The sequence below is a fragment of the Acomys russatus genome, chromosome 9 (assembly GCF_903995435.1).
Source record: "Acomys russatus chromosome 9, mAcoRus1.1, whole genome shotgun sequence".
In the NCBI taxonomy this organism is placed as follows: Eukaryota; Metazoa; Chordata; class Mammalia; order Rodentia; family Muridae; genus Acomys; species Acomys russatus.
In genome coordinates, this window is record NC_067145.1 from 25,458,361 (window position 1) to 25,475,052 (window position 16,692).

Consider the following 16,692-nt stretch of genomic DNA (forward strand, 5'->3'; position numbering starts at 1 on the left):
AAGAGCCAGAGGTAGAAAGATCACAAGTTTGAGGTCAATAGGAACTACACCTTTAGGCTGGCAATATGGCTTTGTGGGTAAAGGTACCTGCTGCCAAACCTGACGACTTAAGTTTGGTCCTCAGTATCAACATGGAGGAAGGAGAGGACCAACTTCCACAGCTGTCCTCTCATCCACCACACAAATGAATGGCAAACATCACACACACGCACACACACACACACACACACACACACACACACACACACACACACACGCTAAATATAAAAATATATTTCTAAATTATTTTTGAAACTCCTGAAGGACATTTTAATTGGTGAAAAAAAAAATCCTTGAATGATAACACACATGGTTGCTCAGGTAAAGGAAGACATAAGAAAACAAAGGCACATTTTGTCTGAGGGGTTCTCCCATCCTGGAAGGGGTGGATCGTGGTTAAATCATTATGAGGTGTGAGGAATACCACATTAAAGACCATTACCTTTGAAAAATAAAGGGGAAGTGTAGGGAAATAAAATGTATAAAACAACTTCAATCAAAAAGTGACAGGAAAGTACCATATGTCCCATAGTAGTTTTAAATAATTTATGCACATAAGTTTATTCAAATATCACAATTTTATGCCATGAGAACATTTATTTTACAGTCAATTTTTAATTCTTTTATCGTTGTTTTTTTCCAGTGTCTCTTTTTTTTTTTTTCCTAGACCCTTTAAAAGAAAATTTGCCAGAAGTTAAAAGAGAGGAACACATTCTTCCTGCTGAATAATATCACATTTAACCTAAACGTTATGTAACTTGTTTATGCAGAATTGAAGCTGCTGGGAGGACCACACTTATTAGTGGGCCCCAAGATAGCCCTGAGGTCTAAATAGGAAAATATCCTGTATTTAATAAACTGTAGCAAAACTCTCATCTCAAAATAAAATACTCTGAAATTTACAGTAGTATTCATATTCAACAGCTTTATGACATCCAGAATGGGAGTCTCAGACGTGACAAAGGAAACCACTTCCAGTTCAGAAAACAGAGCTCAACCCAAGAGGCAGAACCTGACCCCCTGGCCATGCAGAAGTCTGTGTCCATCCCTCACAGGCCTGGTCTCCGCTAGCGCGCGTTCTCACCCAGCAGTGGACACTGGTCACAGCTCTTACTGTTGTCGTTTGCTTTCCAGAACTATCATTTGAAGCAAGAACGTTCCAGGCATATCAGACTGATGTGTCCCTTGGATGGAGCTCTGGGTTCGAATGCCACAGCAGGGGTGGGGTTAGTCTTAACTCCAGATTCAGGGCGGGAGCAAGAGGCCACTTCCGGACGTGCAGTGCCCACCCACAGTCTCCAGGAAGTGAACTCAGAGTGGCATCATTTTTGAACCAGTATCTAGAACTTTCTAACTGATGCTGTTAGGCGCCTCCTCCAAGTTCATAAAGGGTCAGGTCAGCACAGCCCTCTGCTCTGCCTTGGATGGCCAGCTTCATTTTTCTCCCATCTATACTTTCTTCTAAAACAGCAGAAGGACGCACATCACAGCCGAGAGAATGCTTTCAAAGCCAGTGCTGGCCAGCAGATCTAATACTGAGACAAACTAGGGAATCCCAATGCTGCGTAGATTAAGATACTGTCCAAGGGTGCGCTTGTGCCAGGTCCCGCAGAATCTACCCCAGCCCCAATCTGGTCCCCTCCTGTAACCGTCACACGTCAAAGCCAGAGCTGACCCTGATGCAACCACTTTATTTGCTCTTAGGCACCTAGGTCAGCACCGCCTTCCTGTAGAGCAGCCTAGGTTGTGAAAACTCCAGCCGTGTCAGGATTCGCATTGTTTGAGGACTCCAGGTAGGCCACCAGGCCTTGCCATCTGTCTGAATATACACCATCAAAACAGGTCACAGGGACATCCCCTGGGGGTCACTGCAGCTGCAGTGCAGTGACCCACTGCAGCTAGGTCATTTACAAGCACAGAGATCTGGCCCTCAATTTGCATATTTAAGTGGATGTCATGCATGGTCCCTACTAATATAACCTGCTGCTGAGGCCTACCAATGGGGCGTCGCCTTTCATCACAGCCTTACATCAGGCCAGGGCAGAATGTGAGAACTGTATGTTTTGTACCTGGCATCCAACAGCAACACCCCCCAAAAACCAGCGGAACAAATCCAGGTAGCGTTCCCAATAACATTGTTGCTTCTGTAATAATAAATAAAGCCTCCAGGGGAATTTCCAGCCGCTCATTCAAACTGTTAAGAAGTAAACACTCGAATTCAAGGGCAAAGATATTAACAGTTGACTGCAGTCACACAGATGTGCAGAACTGGCGGTGGGTGACTAAGAAGTGGTTTTTCATTCTTTGTAGTTAACTCTACCCTCACCCTGATGGTCCCAGCTGTCCTTGTTACAAACATGACTTTTTTTGTTTGTTTACGGATCCATCATTGTCAGGGTTCCCCCATCACTCTCTAGAAGCTGTGGCCCTGCACACTGCTGCCCAGCTTGAAGGGGCCTAGGGCTGGCAGCACAAACCAGAATCCATACAGTGACCAGCACTGGAGAACACTTAGAGAACCTGCTGGAATGTCCCGTACACTGGAAGGAAAAAATGGCTTACTCTGAGCAGGGTGTTGATGCTTCCAGACTCCTGGAACAGCAGGCTTTTCATCATTTTGGGGCTGGAGGCAGGCCCCTCCCCCATAGGCCTCTATCTCAGCTAGAACCTGTAACAGCTCCAGAGACGTGGTCCCAGCTGCCAGCCGGGAAGGAACAGGCAGAGGCTGCTGGGCACACCCTCTCTGAGGCTATGAATCCAGTTTTTAGCCAACACTGTGAATTTCCTCTTTCCTGACATGTAGGACAAGCCTCCCATGTCAGAGAAATCCAAATGCCTTGCCTTTCAGACTTTATTCTGAGGTGTCCAGTGTGACCAGGAGCCTGGTAGGAGCTGAAAGGAAGGTACAACGTCCCTCCTGCCACCTGCTGTCTTCCTCTAGTACAACAATAACTCTTCCCACTGTATTGGAAATATCTCTTCTATCCAGTTTAATCCTAACTGACTCAAACACCAAAAAGATTTCAAATACATTCAACTTTGCCCTCTAACTATATTTATGTATAAATCCCTGAGAAGACACCTGTCAGTTTGGAATTCACTATTTACAGTTAATAAACACAGTGCAAGCAGAACCCCGAGCCTGCTCCTTGACCAGTCCTTCTAAAAGCAGAAGGCAGAGCTGAAGTCCAAAAGCCACAGCCCCAATGGCCCCTGCACCCTCACTGCTGCCCCATCCTGGGGATTTAGAGGTCTCAGCCTGGTTGGTTACCCAGTGGGAACACCAGCAGCTTCTCAAGAACCTTTGTTATTCTGTCTGTTTAGACCTCAAGGCACCTTGTGCAAGGATAAGCAAGGGGTTTTATCAAACTGGGGAAAGAAGCGAGTGGAAGAACAGGTGATGTGAAGAGAATGCGAGGTGACGGGTGTGACAACAGTCACAGGGATACTTTGCTGGGCGCAGCAAAGAAAGAGGCTATCCATCAACACCCCCCTCCCAGCATGGGGGTACAGGGAAAGCGACTCCTCTGTGAGTAGATAATAGCTGGATGTCGGGGACACTAGGGCTGATTCTCGACCTTGAGAATCATAACGTCTCTAGAGGACCCCTCAACTGAGGGGGGCTTAAGAGTGGGTGGCTTCCTTCAGTCACTCCCATGAGAACACTAGCAGCTTCAGGGGTTCTTCCTTCCGTGAACGTGGGTGCCTGCGCACTTACTTCCTCTCACCCACTTTCGCTCGCAGGTGACCCTGAAGGTCCAGACAAGCATGGGTAGGAGGACTCTGTTCACATGCTCCCCCCACCCCAACTCTATACTCCAGACAGGGTACCTCCTCCCTTTCCCAGGACTCAGGAGAGCAAAAGCCACCTCCACCCCAGCTTGAGGAAGAGGTCTGGCGTAGCTTTCCTTGACTAGGGAAATGCCTGATGGCATATCTCCTCTGCTGAAGAGAAAGTCTCCCACAGGACAAGCTAGGACGCATTTCCAGAGAGTCACCAAAAAGACTCTACAGCACAATGTGGCCTTCCCTTCCCTTGCCTTCCCTTGGGTCCCACGAGTTTCACAGCTTAATGTTTCTCTCCAGGAAACAAACTAAACTCGGACAGCTAATATCAGTAGTTCTAGAAGGATCTAGACCCCAGTGTGCACCATGACAGTTTTCTAGGGTTAAAGAGAAACTTACCAAAATGTGACTTTTAAACACTGAATGGTGATGCCAATGTCAAGCCCACCTGGGAGCAGCCTGAGGGCATATTTTATAGAGTTTTGGGGGAGGGCTGGTGGGAGATCTGTTGTTCAGTGCCTAATGGTACCCAGTAGGAAGGAATAGATTAAGCCAGCCCCCCTTATCCCCCAAGTAAGACAGGCCTCAGCAAAGGGTTTCCAAATCAGCCCAAGATTCTGAATCTATAGCTTTCAGGTATTTTACATTAAATATTCAAGTAAAGCGCAGGTGTGACAAATACTCTTGGGCCCACCTGGGATTTCGCAGTGCTTTGGAGAGAAACATGTAGAAAATAAACTGTCACCAACAGCTTGGCACCCAGGGTAAGTGCCATCTCTGGCCCTGCCCAAGTCCCCATGTATTGGAAGGTCCATAAAGTTGGAGTGGGGATGGACTAAACATCAGGGACCTGTCAAGACAAACATACACAGGGGACTCTCTGGACTCGAATCTGGAGGACAGGGCCACCGTCAGGACGTAGTCCACTCCCGGAAAGTCTTCTGCAAACTACTCGGACCAGTATCCAGTATGTACCACCTGTTCTAAACTCACGCGCTGGCCCCTCAACATTAGCAAGCATTCTGACTTCCCTGCCCTCTGCACCTTTGACATTTTAAAGCATATCCACATTTGCTGTTTCTAAGCACAGATGGCTTTGTTTCTATTGCTCATTCGTTAAATCTGCCTCCATTAAATAATTGTTTTCCTCGAATTGCCTGGAAGATGGTCTATCTAAGCCCCATGGCTTAGATATGAGTTTGGTCCTAGCAACATAGGTATTTCTGCAATGTGCCATTCAATCATGACTGGTGGTGGTGGTGGTAGTGGTAGTGATAATAAGAACAAACGAGTGTTTTAAAATGAACAAAAGTAAGGCTTCGTCTCACTTGATCACTTTGAACAGAAGAAGTCAACGCCTTTCTCAAGTGAAGACAGGCATCTGGCATCACTCAAGTTAATAGGAAAAGCCAGTGCACAGGTGTGTCCATAGGACAGGAGAAGGCAAAGGCCAGAACAAAATGGCAAAAGGGGAGAATCCCACGAGTTCTGTGTAATTCACACAGTCACACACACACCAGTATTTATTGCTAAAGACGCCATTTTAAACAAAGGGTCTCCAAACACAAATATTAAAACCAACTTAATTACAAAGAGCCTGTCACTTGTAAAATGCTGCACCTTTTCATAAATAACAAAATACAAATTTATGTGAAAATGACCTTTGATAAATTGGGTTCTTTTTAATTCTTAATTGGGGTTCGCTAAGGGTGACATCTAGGTAAACTGGCCTCTGGGTGTACGAATTGCTCAAGAGAACTGGTTTTATACAAAACCACCTGTCCCCTTCCCAATGCTCCCTTGGGAGCAACAGGGACTGCCCTTCATGGGTCTAGGAAAGGAGAGTGTCCCAGAGGCTGTGTGATGCAGCATGCACCCCAGAGCAGACAGAGCATCCCTCTCTGTGGTACTGTCTGCAACCTCTGGCTGGCTCCCTGCGCTGCCTCCTCACACCAGGCATGCACGGTGAGCATCACGGCCCATTCACGTCCTTTTCCTCCAGCGTGGAGCCCGCCTTTCCTTCTGTGCGTCTGCCTGGCGCTTCTTCTCAGCTTCCTCCGCCTTCCTCTTCTCCTCTTTGGCCTCCTTGTACCGCCACTTGGGGATCTGTAGGTAGATGCTGTCCTTGGTGTTGCCCTTGGGCGCTGCGCGCTCTGGCTGGAAAGTAGGTGCCGGGGCCTTGCTGATGCGTACTCTGGGGACTACCACCCCAGGCCGCACACTGCTCCTTCGCAGTAACTGCAAAGGCAGGAGGCTGGCCTTCCTTGTCATAGGGGCAAGGGTGGGCCCTGAGGCCCTGAGGGTCTCTGAAGTCTGGACTTGTGGCTCAGAACCCTCTACTTTGTTGCTATCCTGCACATGGGCATCCCGGTTGCCCCTAGCTGCTAGAATTTCCTGCACGGCCAAGCGTCGTTTCCCCACACAAGGAAGGTTCTCTGGGCACACAGTCTGACAGACTACAGCAATAGCAGGGCTGTAAAGGCTTGTGGTCATCCTGACCATGTGATCAAGGACACCTCCATCCTCCAGGCTCCGGCCTGATCGGGAGGTCAGAGTGGAGCGCAGGAACTCGGTGAATCTCTGCAAACAATTTTTAGAGCCTGCCCTCTTCAAGACTGCCTCAGCGGGAAGCGGCAATTCCAGCTTGTACTTGTCCCCAAACTGCTGTGGGCAGGGTCGCTCCATCAGCCTCTGCATGACACGCACAACCTCCACTCGGCCAGTGTACGCAGCCCACTCCTGTGGTGACATCCCACGACGGGGATCCCTTGCTTGGATGTCTGCCCCTGAAAAACAAAAAGCACACATGCAGCAGTGAGGTGGGTGCCCAGGACGTTCCTCTGCAGGCAAAGCACAATGGCGGAATCCAGACACTGTTTTCAGGAGACCAGGCCCAGTCCAATCACAGCTCCCATGTTCAAAGGCACCATCCCTTGGCCTCGCAAATGCCTCTTCGATGGTTCATCTTTCCTGGATAAAATCCTGCCACAAAGCCAAGCAAGGCACTTCTTGTAACCTGGGTACTTAGAGGCTGAGGTGAGAAAAACTCTCAAGTGTGAAGCTAGGTGGGCTAAATGGTGAGCTCGAGGCCAGCCGAGGCTGCACACAGCAAGACTTTGTCTCAGAAAACCAAACATGTGCAAACAGTACTCCTTGACCTTGGTAATAAAATCATAGCTTGTTTATTTTAAAGAAGTAAGTGTCCATGAAGCTGGTGAGATGGCTTAGTGGGTGAAGGTGCCTACCACCAAACATGATGACCTGGATTCCATGCCTGGAACCAAAGCATGGTAACTCCTGTGTGTGTGTGCCATGGTGCTTGGACTACCATGCCATACACACACATGTACACACGTGTACACATACACACATACAAATAAATGCATAAACGTAATTTTAGAGATCCTTTTTAATGGGCCCCACAATCACCTGAACAATGCAAGAATGCTCTAGCAACGAGGAATGGCCTGACAGTGATTGGCAGAGCTTGGTGCTGTCTTATGTCTGTGGATAGCTATGACTGGCCTCGCTCTACCGACACGGTAATGTTCCGCTTCCTGTGTGGAGCAGACAGCTGCCGCTGTAAGCCAGTGGGCCCTGCAGGGTGGAGGCCACATCTCACCCTGCAAGTGAGATGTAGTTAACAAAGGCTCCTGACAAAAATAAAGGGAGTCTAAGCAGCTGAGGCAGCTATCCAAGGCTGCAAAGCCACTGATGGGGGGCCAGGCAGTCCCAGCCTTGAGTCTCCTACACTCAGATCCATATACTTCCATAATTATGCTGCATAACATACGCAACATGGTTCTGTGGGTTAATTTTACATTTGCTTGGCTAGGCCACAGTACCCAGTGGTTTGATCAAACACATAAGCCTGAAGAGGTTTGACTTAAGTCAAAAGGGTTACTTTCCAAACATGGTAACCCTCATCTCATCAGCTGCAGGCAGGAAGAGCAGAGACAAGCTTCCGGGAGCAGTGGCTCTGCCTGCACATCCTCTATGAATCTCAGACTTTCAAATTCCCATGATTGCCGAAGACAACTCTCTTTAAAATGAATCATTTTACTTGTGTGCCCTGAGGGCTGTTTCCTTGGAGACTTTCCAGGTACATCCCTCTCTTCCTCACACCAGTCACTTCCTGGAAACCTCACTACCGGGTGCCCTTCCCCAAAACACACGGCAGACTTACACCCCAAGCCGGCCGAGATCTGCGTACATTTGAACTTCTGCCTACAGAAATATATGCAGAGTTGCTGTTCAGTCCATCTTGGTCCAATCTCAGCCCAACATAGCTAAGCATCACACAGGAGTTCAAGTCTCGTTACCCTCCACTGGCAAAGCATGCGGGTGATTGGGGAGAGGGGCAACAATCTAGTCTGTGAGCTCCCCAGGGGCCTGGCCAGCAGCGGCATCTTCATTTGTATCTCACACAGACCCACGGGTTTGAGGGTTTGACGCGGGGTGGCAGATCAGTTGTTCTGAGGCACGGAGTGCAGGGCTCAGCCACCTCCCTGCCCTGCAGGCTCACAGCAGCCTTGACTGGGAGGACTACCTCACCTAACCACCGCAGTCCCATGACACAGTGGAAGAATAGTTGTCTTAGAAATGGGGCAATTATTTGGAGCTGGAATTCAGGAGAAGCTCATTAGCCAGAGAACAATTTATAAACTAGCAAAAATGAGAAGGGGCAGTAAAAACGCCACTGCAAAAAATAGATGACACATTAAACCTTAATTAATTGCATGTCACTTTAAAAGGGAACAAACTGAGAAATTAAAACCTTAATGAACACTGCACGAAAGAGACATTTTTCAAATGCTAATGAAAAATGAAAGGAGCGGCTGTCCAGAGCTTAGCGCTCATCCTCCTACCTTTTAACATGATCAGAAAACAAATGCTATAAATCAAAAAGATGAGCCAATCCTAGCACAGCAGCCCTGGACCCCTGAAACACCATGCTCCAAGTTAGTGACCTACTTTCTCAAGAAATTGCTGCTAAGGATAACAGCAACTAAACTGTGAGTGACAAGTACAACTGTCCCTGGCCTCCAAAAATGATGGAGCTCAAGACCCCCATTGGATACCAAATTCTGGGGTGCTTCAGGTCCCAGATATAAAGTGGTACATTTGCATAGAACCTATGTACACCCTATAAACTAGCAGTTCTAAGTCTGTGGGTCATAGCCCTTGGGGAGGTCACATATTATATATCCTATATAACAGATATTTATATTATGATTTATATCAGCAAAATTATAGGTATGAAATAGCAATGAAATACTTTTCTGGTTGGGGTCACCACAACATAAGGAACTGTATTCAAGTGCAGCAGCATCCGGAAGGTTGAGAACCACTATGCAGATATGTTGAAACATCTCCTGATTATCCATAACCCTAGCTCAACATAAACGCTATCAATCATTATTCCATTGTATTTAGGGAAAGGTAATAAAAAAGGTCTGTCCATGTCCATGGTGTGCGTGCGTGTGTGTGTGCGTGTGTGTGTGTTCTATCAGAGCCAGATGAACCCACAGACATAGAATCTAAGACATGCTGCAGGCAGAACATGTGGCTGTTCTGGGGATTGAACTGAGGACCTCTATATGCCAGGCAAGTGTTCTACCATCCTAGAAGACGATCCATTCCTCATACAAATACCTTTCAAAGAGTAACAGAGCTTCAGAAATGCTGCTGTAGCCATCTCCTGACAGTGGATACCAGCGTCCTCACCCCCTCATTCCAGCCAGCACTATTTCATACACTGAACAAAACTGGAGCCATGCCTTGGGCTTTCACTGTCCTGTCTACTGCCTGCCACGTTGTGTGATGTAAATTGCCTGTGCAAAATGCTCTACTCCACCCAAGGAGCATTATGCTCAACTCCTCACAGTACAGCATTAGTATTGCTCAATGTTGAAAGTAGCAGAATCTTTGGCTTCTTTATTATGGGACTAGCCTATGCACTGTTGGAATTTTAAGAACATCCCTGGTCTCTAAAAGATGCCAGCAGTAACCCACTTGTTGTAACAGACAAACTCTTCTTTGGCCATGCCAAATACCACCTAGGAGACAACATGATGCACCCTAGAGTCACTGGTGTAACTTAAGGACTATGATCTGTTACCCATGCTTCTAGCTGTAGCTGTTGACTCCTACCTGAAACACAGATCACGGGCTCAGAGGTCCAGTGATCCCCGAAGCGGCAGGTGTCAAGTGGGACTTGGAAGATGGCACAGTGTGTAAAGTGTTTGCCATGTGATCATGAGGACAGAAATTTGGATCCAAGCCTGTGCAGAAAGCCAAGCAATGGGAACCTGAATCCCCAGTGCTGGCAGGCAGAGCCCAGAGGCTCCTGAGCTCACTGGTCAGACATTCTGAGTCAGAAACCATAACAAACAGAGTAACAGAAGACACCCAACATTAACCTCTGGCCCCCACACACATACATGCATGTTCACATGCAGGCACACCCACACACCCATGTGCACACATACATACATACATATACACACACATACAGAGTATGGGGTGGGAGGGGGGATATGATAAGTCAACAGGCTAAGGAGAACTGGTGGACAAAAGAAAAAACCTGGGTCCATGATGTCATGGAATCAAGGTCAGCTGTGGGTAGGATCTGCTAATCTCATGGCCTCTAATGAGGTGTGAGAAATGCATGTGTGCCTTCTTTAAATCATCCCCAGGATAGGGTTTTTATCACTGGAGACAGAAACCATTACAAGCCAGTGCCAGAGAGAACAGGTGGACTACTCTGTCTCAGGAATACTGTCCTCTAGGAGGAATGAAGACCCAAACCCTGGCCCAGAGGGAAGCAGAAAATCCTTACCTCCTTGCTCTCTTTTGTCCAAGTAACAACCTCCTGCCACCATCACCACTCTGCCTGTTCTCTCCTGTAAGTAGCCAATTGTGATGCAAGGACCACTCTCCAAAACAGCATGGGGGACAAGCCTCCTGTGTGACCCTGTAGGTGGGAACCTGGCAGTCCTGGGATATGGCTGAAGCCTTCAGCGGGCATTCCTGGGGGTGTCTAATTCTCTCAAAGGCTGGGAAGCAGCCCAGTGGCCCACAACCCAGTCACTCTCACCTCCCATCCCCTGTACCTGTTCCTAAGGTCACATTCAACAACAACAACAACAACAAAAAAAAAAAAAACCTACTCCCTGAAGTCTTTCAGGGTGATGTGCCTGCTTGTAGGCATCCTTCCAGCTCATAACCCAGATAGGAGATTCCCATCTAGCTTATAAACTGAAGCAACGTCTGTGCTGACACAAATCACCTGGCTTGAGACGCATGTCATGAGGGCTTGTCTAAGATGAGAGCAAACATACAAGGAACAGGGTCTGCCGTGTGTGTGTGTGTGTGTGTGTGTGTGTGTGTGTGTGTGTGTGTGTGTGTCACCTCCCTTCCAATCCATCTTGTTCCCAAGAGTTCCAGGAGGATGCTAGGCTTCAGCCTCATGCTCTTCCTCCCACAGGCTGCGGCACTTACATCACGCTTCAGAAAGAAAATGAACTCTGTTGAGCAAGTCTGGAACCTGGCAACCTCCATAGGGGGAAAAAAAAAAATCACACCGTTGACACAGCTCCTCAGAGCCACTTAAGGAAATAGACCTGTCACTTTGGCGCATTAATATTCCACTGGGTTGACAAGGTGCCTCGCGTCCCTTTCAATTCTTATCAGAATGGCTGACATTATCAGGAATCCTAATCCAAACAGCCACCAGGCCGGTTTGCAGAATCGTCTGCATTTGTCATTAAATCCAGAGTTCTGATAATTCTAACATTATTTTATTCTATGGGAGAATGCAGATAAGGGCTGACATGCGCCCGTGTGTTACAGCCTGTGGAAAATCTAAAGGGTTTGGGGGGGGGGGTCAGCCAATTCAATCATCCACCATTTCTAGGTGAAGTGGTTCCAACTGAATGTAATAAAACTGCAAGTCAGAAACAAAAATTTGGGGTTAAAAAGCACCCAGAAACTGAAGAATCCTGTAATTCTATTTTTTAAAAATCGGAATGTGTTTTACCATTACCATGTAGTGCTGCATGTGCCTTTCACTTTTATAACAATCATAGGATAGCCATCCTCCAGTCTGCTACTGAATCACTGCCCCCACCACACATAAACACACTATGCTGAAGGGCTAATTTAAAGAAAAGCACAGGCAACTGAGACCTATGAATACCTCCATTTCCTTAATACTGGTGTATTTAATGAAAATAATAAAGTAGTGGTGCAAACTTTTAAAATGTCTCAACAGGCATTCTTGCTGCTGTTTAACAAGCCAGGGGTGGCCATTCACTCACACACTGGGTTCTTTTAAATACACACACATCTACTCTAAAAGGAAAACAAAGCTCAGTTTCCTGAGAAGAATTGTAAGTTAACCAGACAGGTGTAAACAAGACAATTCTAGAAGTTAAACACAGCTTCTCGGGGAGCTCTAATGTGCCCTAAAGGAGCTACCATGGAGCCTGTGTAGCTTGGAGCAGTGCAGGTCAGGAAGAAGAGTTGTATCTGATAATAGACAAGTATATGTGTGTGTGTGTGTGTGTGTGTGTGTGTGTGTGTGTGTGTGTGTGTGTGTGTGTGTATGTATACACACACACATTTTAATCCTATTCCATGTTAGTTGTATGTGGATGGGAGACAACCACACCCATAAGAGGTCATTTGACAATATCCACAGACATTTTGGGGTGTCCTCTGGTGAGTGGAAGCCATAGATGCTAATGCCCAACACTGGCACAACAGCTCAACAAAGATTGAGCACGCCCCACGTGCCACGAGTGTCAAGAGGTCATGTGCGTGTTAGCACAAATGTCTCACCACAAGGATAATTTCCAAAGAGGAAAACATAGGCTCTGTGTTTTTCATTCATTCACAATTGACTCCTGGCCATGTAAATGCATCAATAATGAAAGCTGATCATAACCAGCACGTACTGACAACAGCTTCCTCCAAGGCACCCTGTCCTCCTGTGAACAAAATCCCACCTACAGCTTCCTGCGATGAGGCTGCCATTGGCCCTTTGTCACTATCTGACTCCAAAGAGGTGAGTGGCAGGCCCAGGTAGAGGTAAGTAGGAGGCAGCAGAGGGAGCTGCACTCCTGGCTTTGGGGGTATTTCTGCTGCCTTCCAAAGAATGCAACAGAGATGGGCATGACTCCTCAGGATTATGCTAGACTTGAGTGGAGGGGAGATGCCCACAGAGCTTGTGGGGAGCAGCAGGGAAGAGTAAGTTCAGAGACCTTATGTCAAATTTGTAAGCAAATAGCAGGCAGGAGAGGAAAGAACAACAGAAGCGTTAACACCGTGCCCAAGCTGCCACGTCCTTCCAGGACCATGAAAGGCATTTCCGAGAAACTTTAAATGCTGCACATGATGCCTGAAACCCCAGGAGACCTAAGAAGGAATGACAGGAATAGTCATTTCCCCTTGCCAAAGAGAGAGAGAGAGAGAGAGTTGATAATTCAAATTAATTCACTGGGGGAAATGCACCTATTATGATTGACATCCAAACTTTGCGCTTGAGGAACGTAAATCACTAATGATTTACATTCAGTTATAACTAGATCTTGACACAGTAAGAATGGACAAGCTGGGGCTGGAGAGACGGTTCAGAGGTTACGAGCACTGTCTGCTCCTCCAGAGGTCCTGAGCTCAATTCCCAGCAACCACATGGTGGCTCACAACCATCTCTAATATCATCTGATGCCCTCTTCTGGCACGTAGGGGTAAAGCAAGTATAGCTCTCCTATACATAAAATAAACAAATCTTTTTTTTTAATGGATGAAGCTTTCACCCAACACAATAACAGCCTCGAGTAATCACCATTTAAGCCAGGCATGACTATTCCTCACCGAAATGGAACAGGAGCGCCTTCCCTCTCCTGAAACTGCTATCTAGACTTTAAACGTTAAATTCACTTGAATTCCAGTCACAATCAGTGGGCTCCATTCCAAAATACACTTTAGCATGCACGTGAATGTGTGTATACACGCCACAGCTGGCATGCACAACTTGAAGCATTCAGTTCTTTTCCATTTTTGGGTCCTAGGATCTAACCTGTCACAGGAGTCGATTTTAATTATATATTTTTTCCCTTATATCATCCTCATAAGACATGTAGATTTAGGACGGGCTCTGTCCTGAGAGTGAGGCCCAATAAATAAGACCAGTGCCCTTTTTAGGAATCTTAACGGAGCCTCATCCCCTACTGTGTGAAGCCAGAACGAAGCTTGAATCCTTGGCAGATATCACATCTGCTGGGGCCTTGATGTGTGGCTTCCCAGCCTCTAGAGCTGAGACCAGCACACAGATACTGTTAATAAGCACTGTCTCCTCAGGACTGGCCACACCCAGTGGCAAAAACAAAGATAAGTTAAAACAGCCACGTTAAGTTGAAGGAGAGATAACCTGTTTTTTAGGATCCCAAGTGCGGGATTGGAACGGTCTCGTGAGAGACCAGGTGAGGTTAACTCACTAGAAGACCTCATGTGGGAGCTTGATTGTTGCCAGCTGAAAAGATCTTGTGAATAGACTCTGGGAGGAGATATATAAATGAGCCCAGAATTGGAGGCGGGGCTTTTTGGAGACTTGGGATAGTTTTGGCTGTTCATCGCTGCACTTCGAGACGCTCCTAGAGAGAACCACTCAAGGGAAGGCTTCGGGGCTCTGGCTCCTGCTGAGGTTCTGGGTTCTGGTTACTCTAGGTTCCAGGAGAAGAAATCCTGCTGGTTATGACAGGAAAATCACTCCTCAGAACTATATATCCTTATGGTTTTGTTATTGTGTCCATTAATCCTCATTTCCTATTGTTTTGGTTAGTCGGGTTATAAGTAACATATGCTCGGTCACTAAGTTGTTAATAAAATATATTGGTTAAGAAAATTAAGCATATATTAAGTAACAGCAACCCCCACCCCCAGAGGTGTTAGATATCAACTCTGAATGCTGTATTATATGCACTTTACATTTGTTTTCTCAATTAATTCTAAGAAACTGCTTAGGTTACCAGATCGATGAGCCACAGTCTTATATTCATCTTCAGGGAGAGGGGAGAGAAAGATGAGAAGACAGAAGTATTTCTGTATGGTCCTGTCGATCCAGCTTTGGCCTAAGGATATTCCTATGGAGGCCCTGCCCAGCCCCCAGCCCCATCACCCAGGTCATCTTTCGGTACTTAGGACAAAGGAAAGGCCAAATGAACACTACTTTTTTTCGTACATGTATGTTCAGATGTATATGCATATATGTGGCCATGTACATGGAGACCCAAGGCTTATGTCAGCAATCTTTCTTGAGCCCCTTAGTTCAGCCAGCCAGCCTACCTAGCCAGCTTGTTCCTGATATTTCCCCTTACTGTCCTAATCTTCCAAGTGTAGGGATTACAGATGGGCTGCCATGCACCTGGAGCATGTATGTGGGCCCGCAGGCATGTGGGGCAACACTCCATCCACTGAGACAGCTGCCCAGCCCCCAGAATACACACTCTTGAGACACAAATCTGAGGATAGATAGAGAAGTGATGGACAGAGAGAAGAGTGAGGGAAGATGCAATCAGGGAGAAACCAGGGCTTCAGGGAATGACCAGTGTTGTGACCAGTCCTCATCGGCCAGCCCTGGAAGTCACTTACTTTGAGCTTTTTTTTTTCCTTCCAGACATACACAAGATCTCACGTAACCCAGTCTAGCCTTAAGACTTGCTATGCAGCTGAGGATGGCTTTGAACTCTGGCCTCTGCATCCTGAGTACTTGGACTAAGGGCATACCCAGTTTAGTGTTGTCTTAGAATTGAGTCCCAGGGCTCTGCGTATGCTTGATAAGCATTCTACTGACTGAGCTCTGTGTGCTAGCTCACTTTTGCCTTTTAAAAGAAACTCAAATGATGACAGGCATCCAGCTCAACAACAACAACAGCAGCATCTACTTGTTACTGCCACTGTGTCTGTGAGAGGCATGGGTCTGCTTAAGATGCATTCTTTACAGGTCCCCCATTGGTATGCCTAGGGCCTGGAGAGCACACGGGACAGGCGGCCTTACCTGCCAGCATCAGGGCTCGCACACACTCTGTTCTGCCCTGCATGGCCGCTTTCATCAGGGCCGTGAAGCCAAATATGTTCCTCCTTTCTAGGTCCAGACCAGGGAAATAATTCAGTAGGTAGTTGGTGATGGTGGCATGCCCTGAAAGAGAATTATACAATCACATAGGCTCTGTGTACCCACACAGGCAATCGCTTCTACGTGGCAGACGAAGAGACAGACACTGCTCATCATTGACCCGCGACCCGCACACTGGTTGTCTCCTGCGCGTGTGTTCCTTAACTCTCCAACACAACTCTCCCAGACATAGGAGCAGAGGAATGCAGGAGACCCTGCTCCAGCCACTCAGTGCAGCTCACTGTGGCCCTTCCATCTCCCCACCACCAGGAGATAGGGTGTGGTTTCGCATTCTGCTCCATCCTTTGGTGTCTGGGCACTGCCTCATGGCACACCGAGCCAGGAGGAGTGAAGTGGGGGCTCTGTAGGATTCCAGTCCAGCTAGGGATGCAGGGAGGGGTGGGGGAGGGGGCACGGGGGCAGGGCCAGGGAGTTTAGCGGTTCACCTCTCTTAGCTCAGAGCTCTCCCATTGAAACAAATACAAGATGATATTTAGAGCAACAGCTCTAAGTGTGTTTCTTAGTGGAGCAGCTTACGTCCATTTATTCCGTGGTGAACAAGTACTATATGAGCCTTGGCGAGTGGGGAGAGAGTGAATACACCCCATTGGTGGGGCTGGCATGCTGGTGATGCTCAATTCGCATCCAGGTGCCAGCTACGTGACTGCCTGGAGAATCCCGGAGGTAGA

The 16,692-nt window shown here is 47.4% G+C and overlaps 1 protein-coding gene across 1 annotated transcript in view; it reads right to left on the reverse strand.

The window, feature by feature from the left end:
- Positions 1-5,750: 5,750 nt before the first annotated feature.
- The window catches only part of Ankrd33b (ankyrin repeat domain 33B), a 65,333-nt gene continuing 54,391 nt past the window's right edge, over positions 5,751-16,692 (reverse strand). The window contains exons 3-4 of the mRNA XM_051151022.1: positions 15,887-16,027; positions 5,751-6,611 (exon numbers count right to left, since the gene is read on the reverse strand). Of these exons, the coding sequence (XP_051006979.1) occupies positions 5,809-6,611; positions 15,887-16,027 (944 nt within the window). The 3' untranslated portion in view covers positions 5,751-5,808. The remainder of the gene's footprint in view (positions 6,612-15,886; positions 16,028-16,692) is intronic.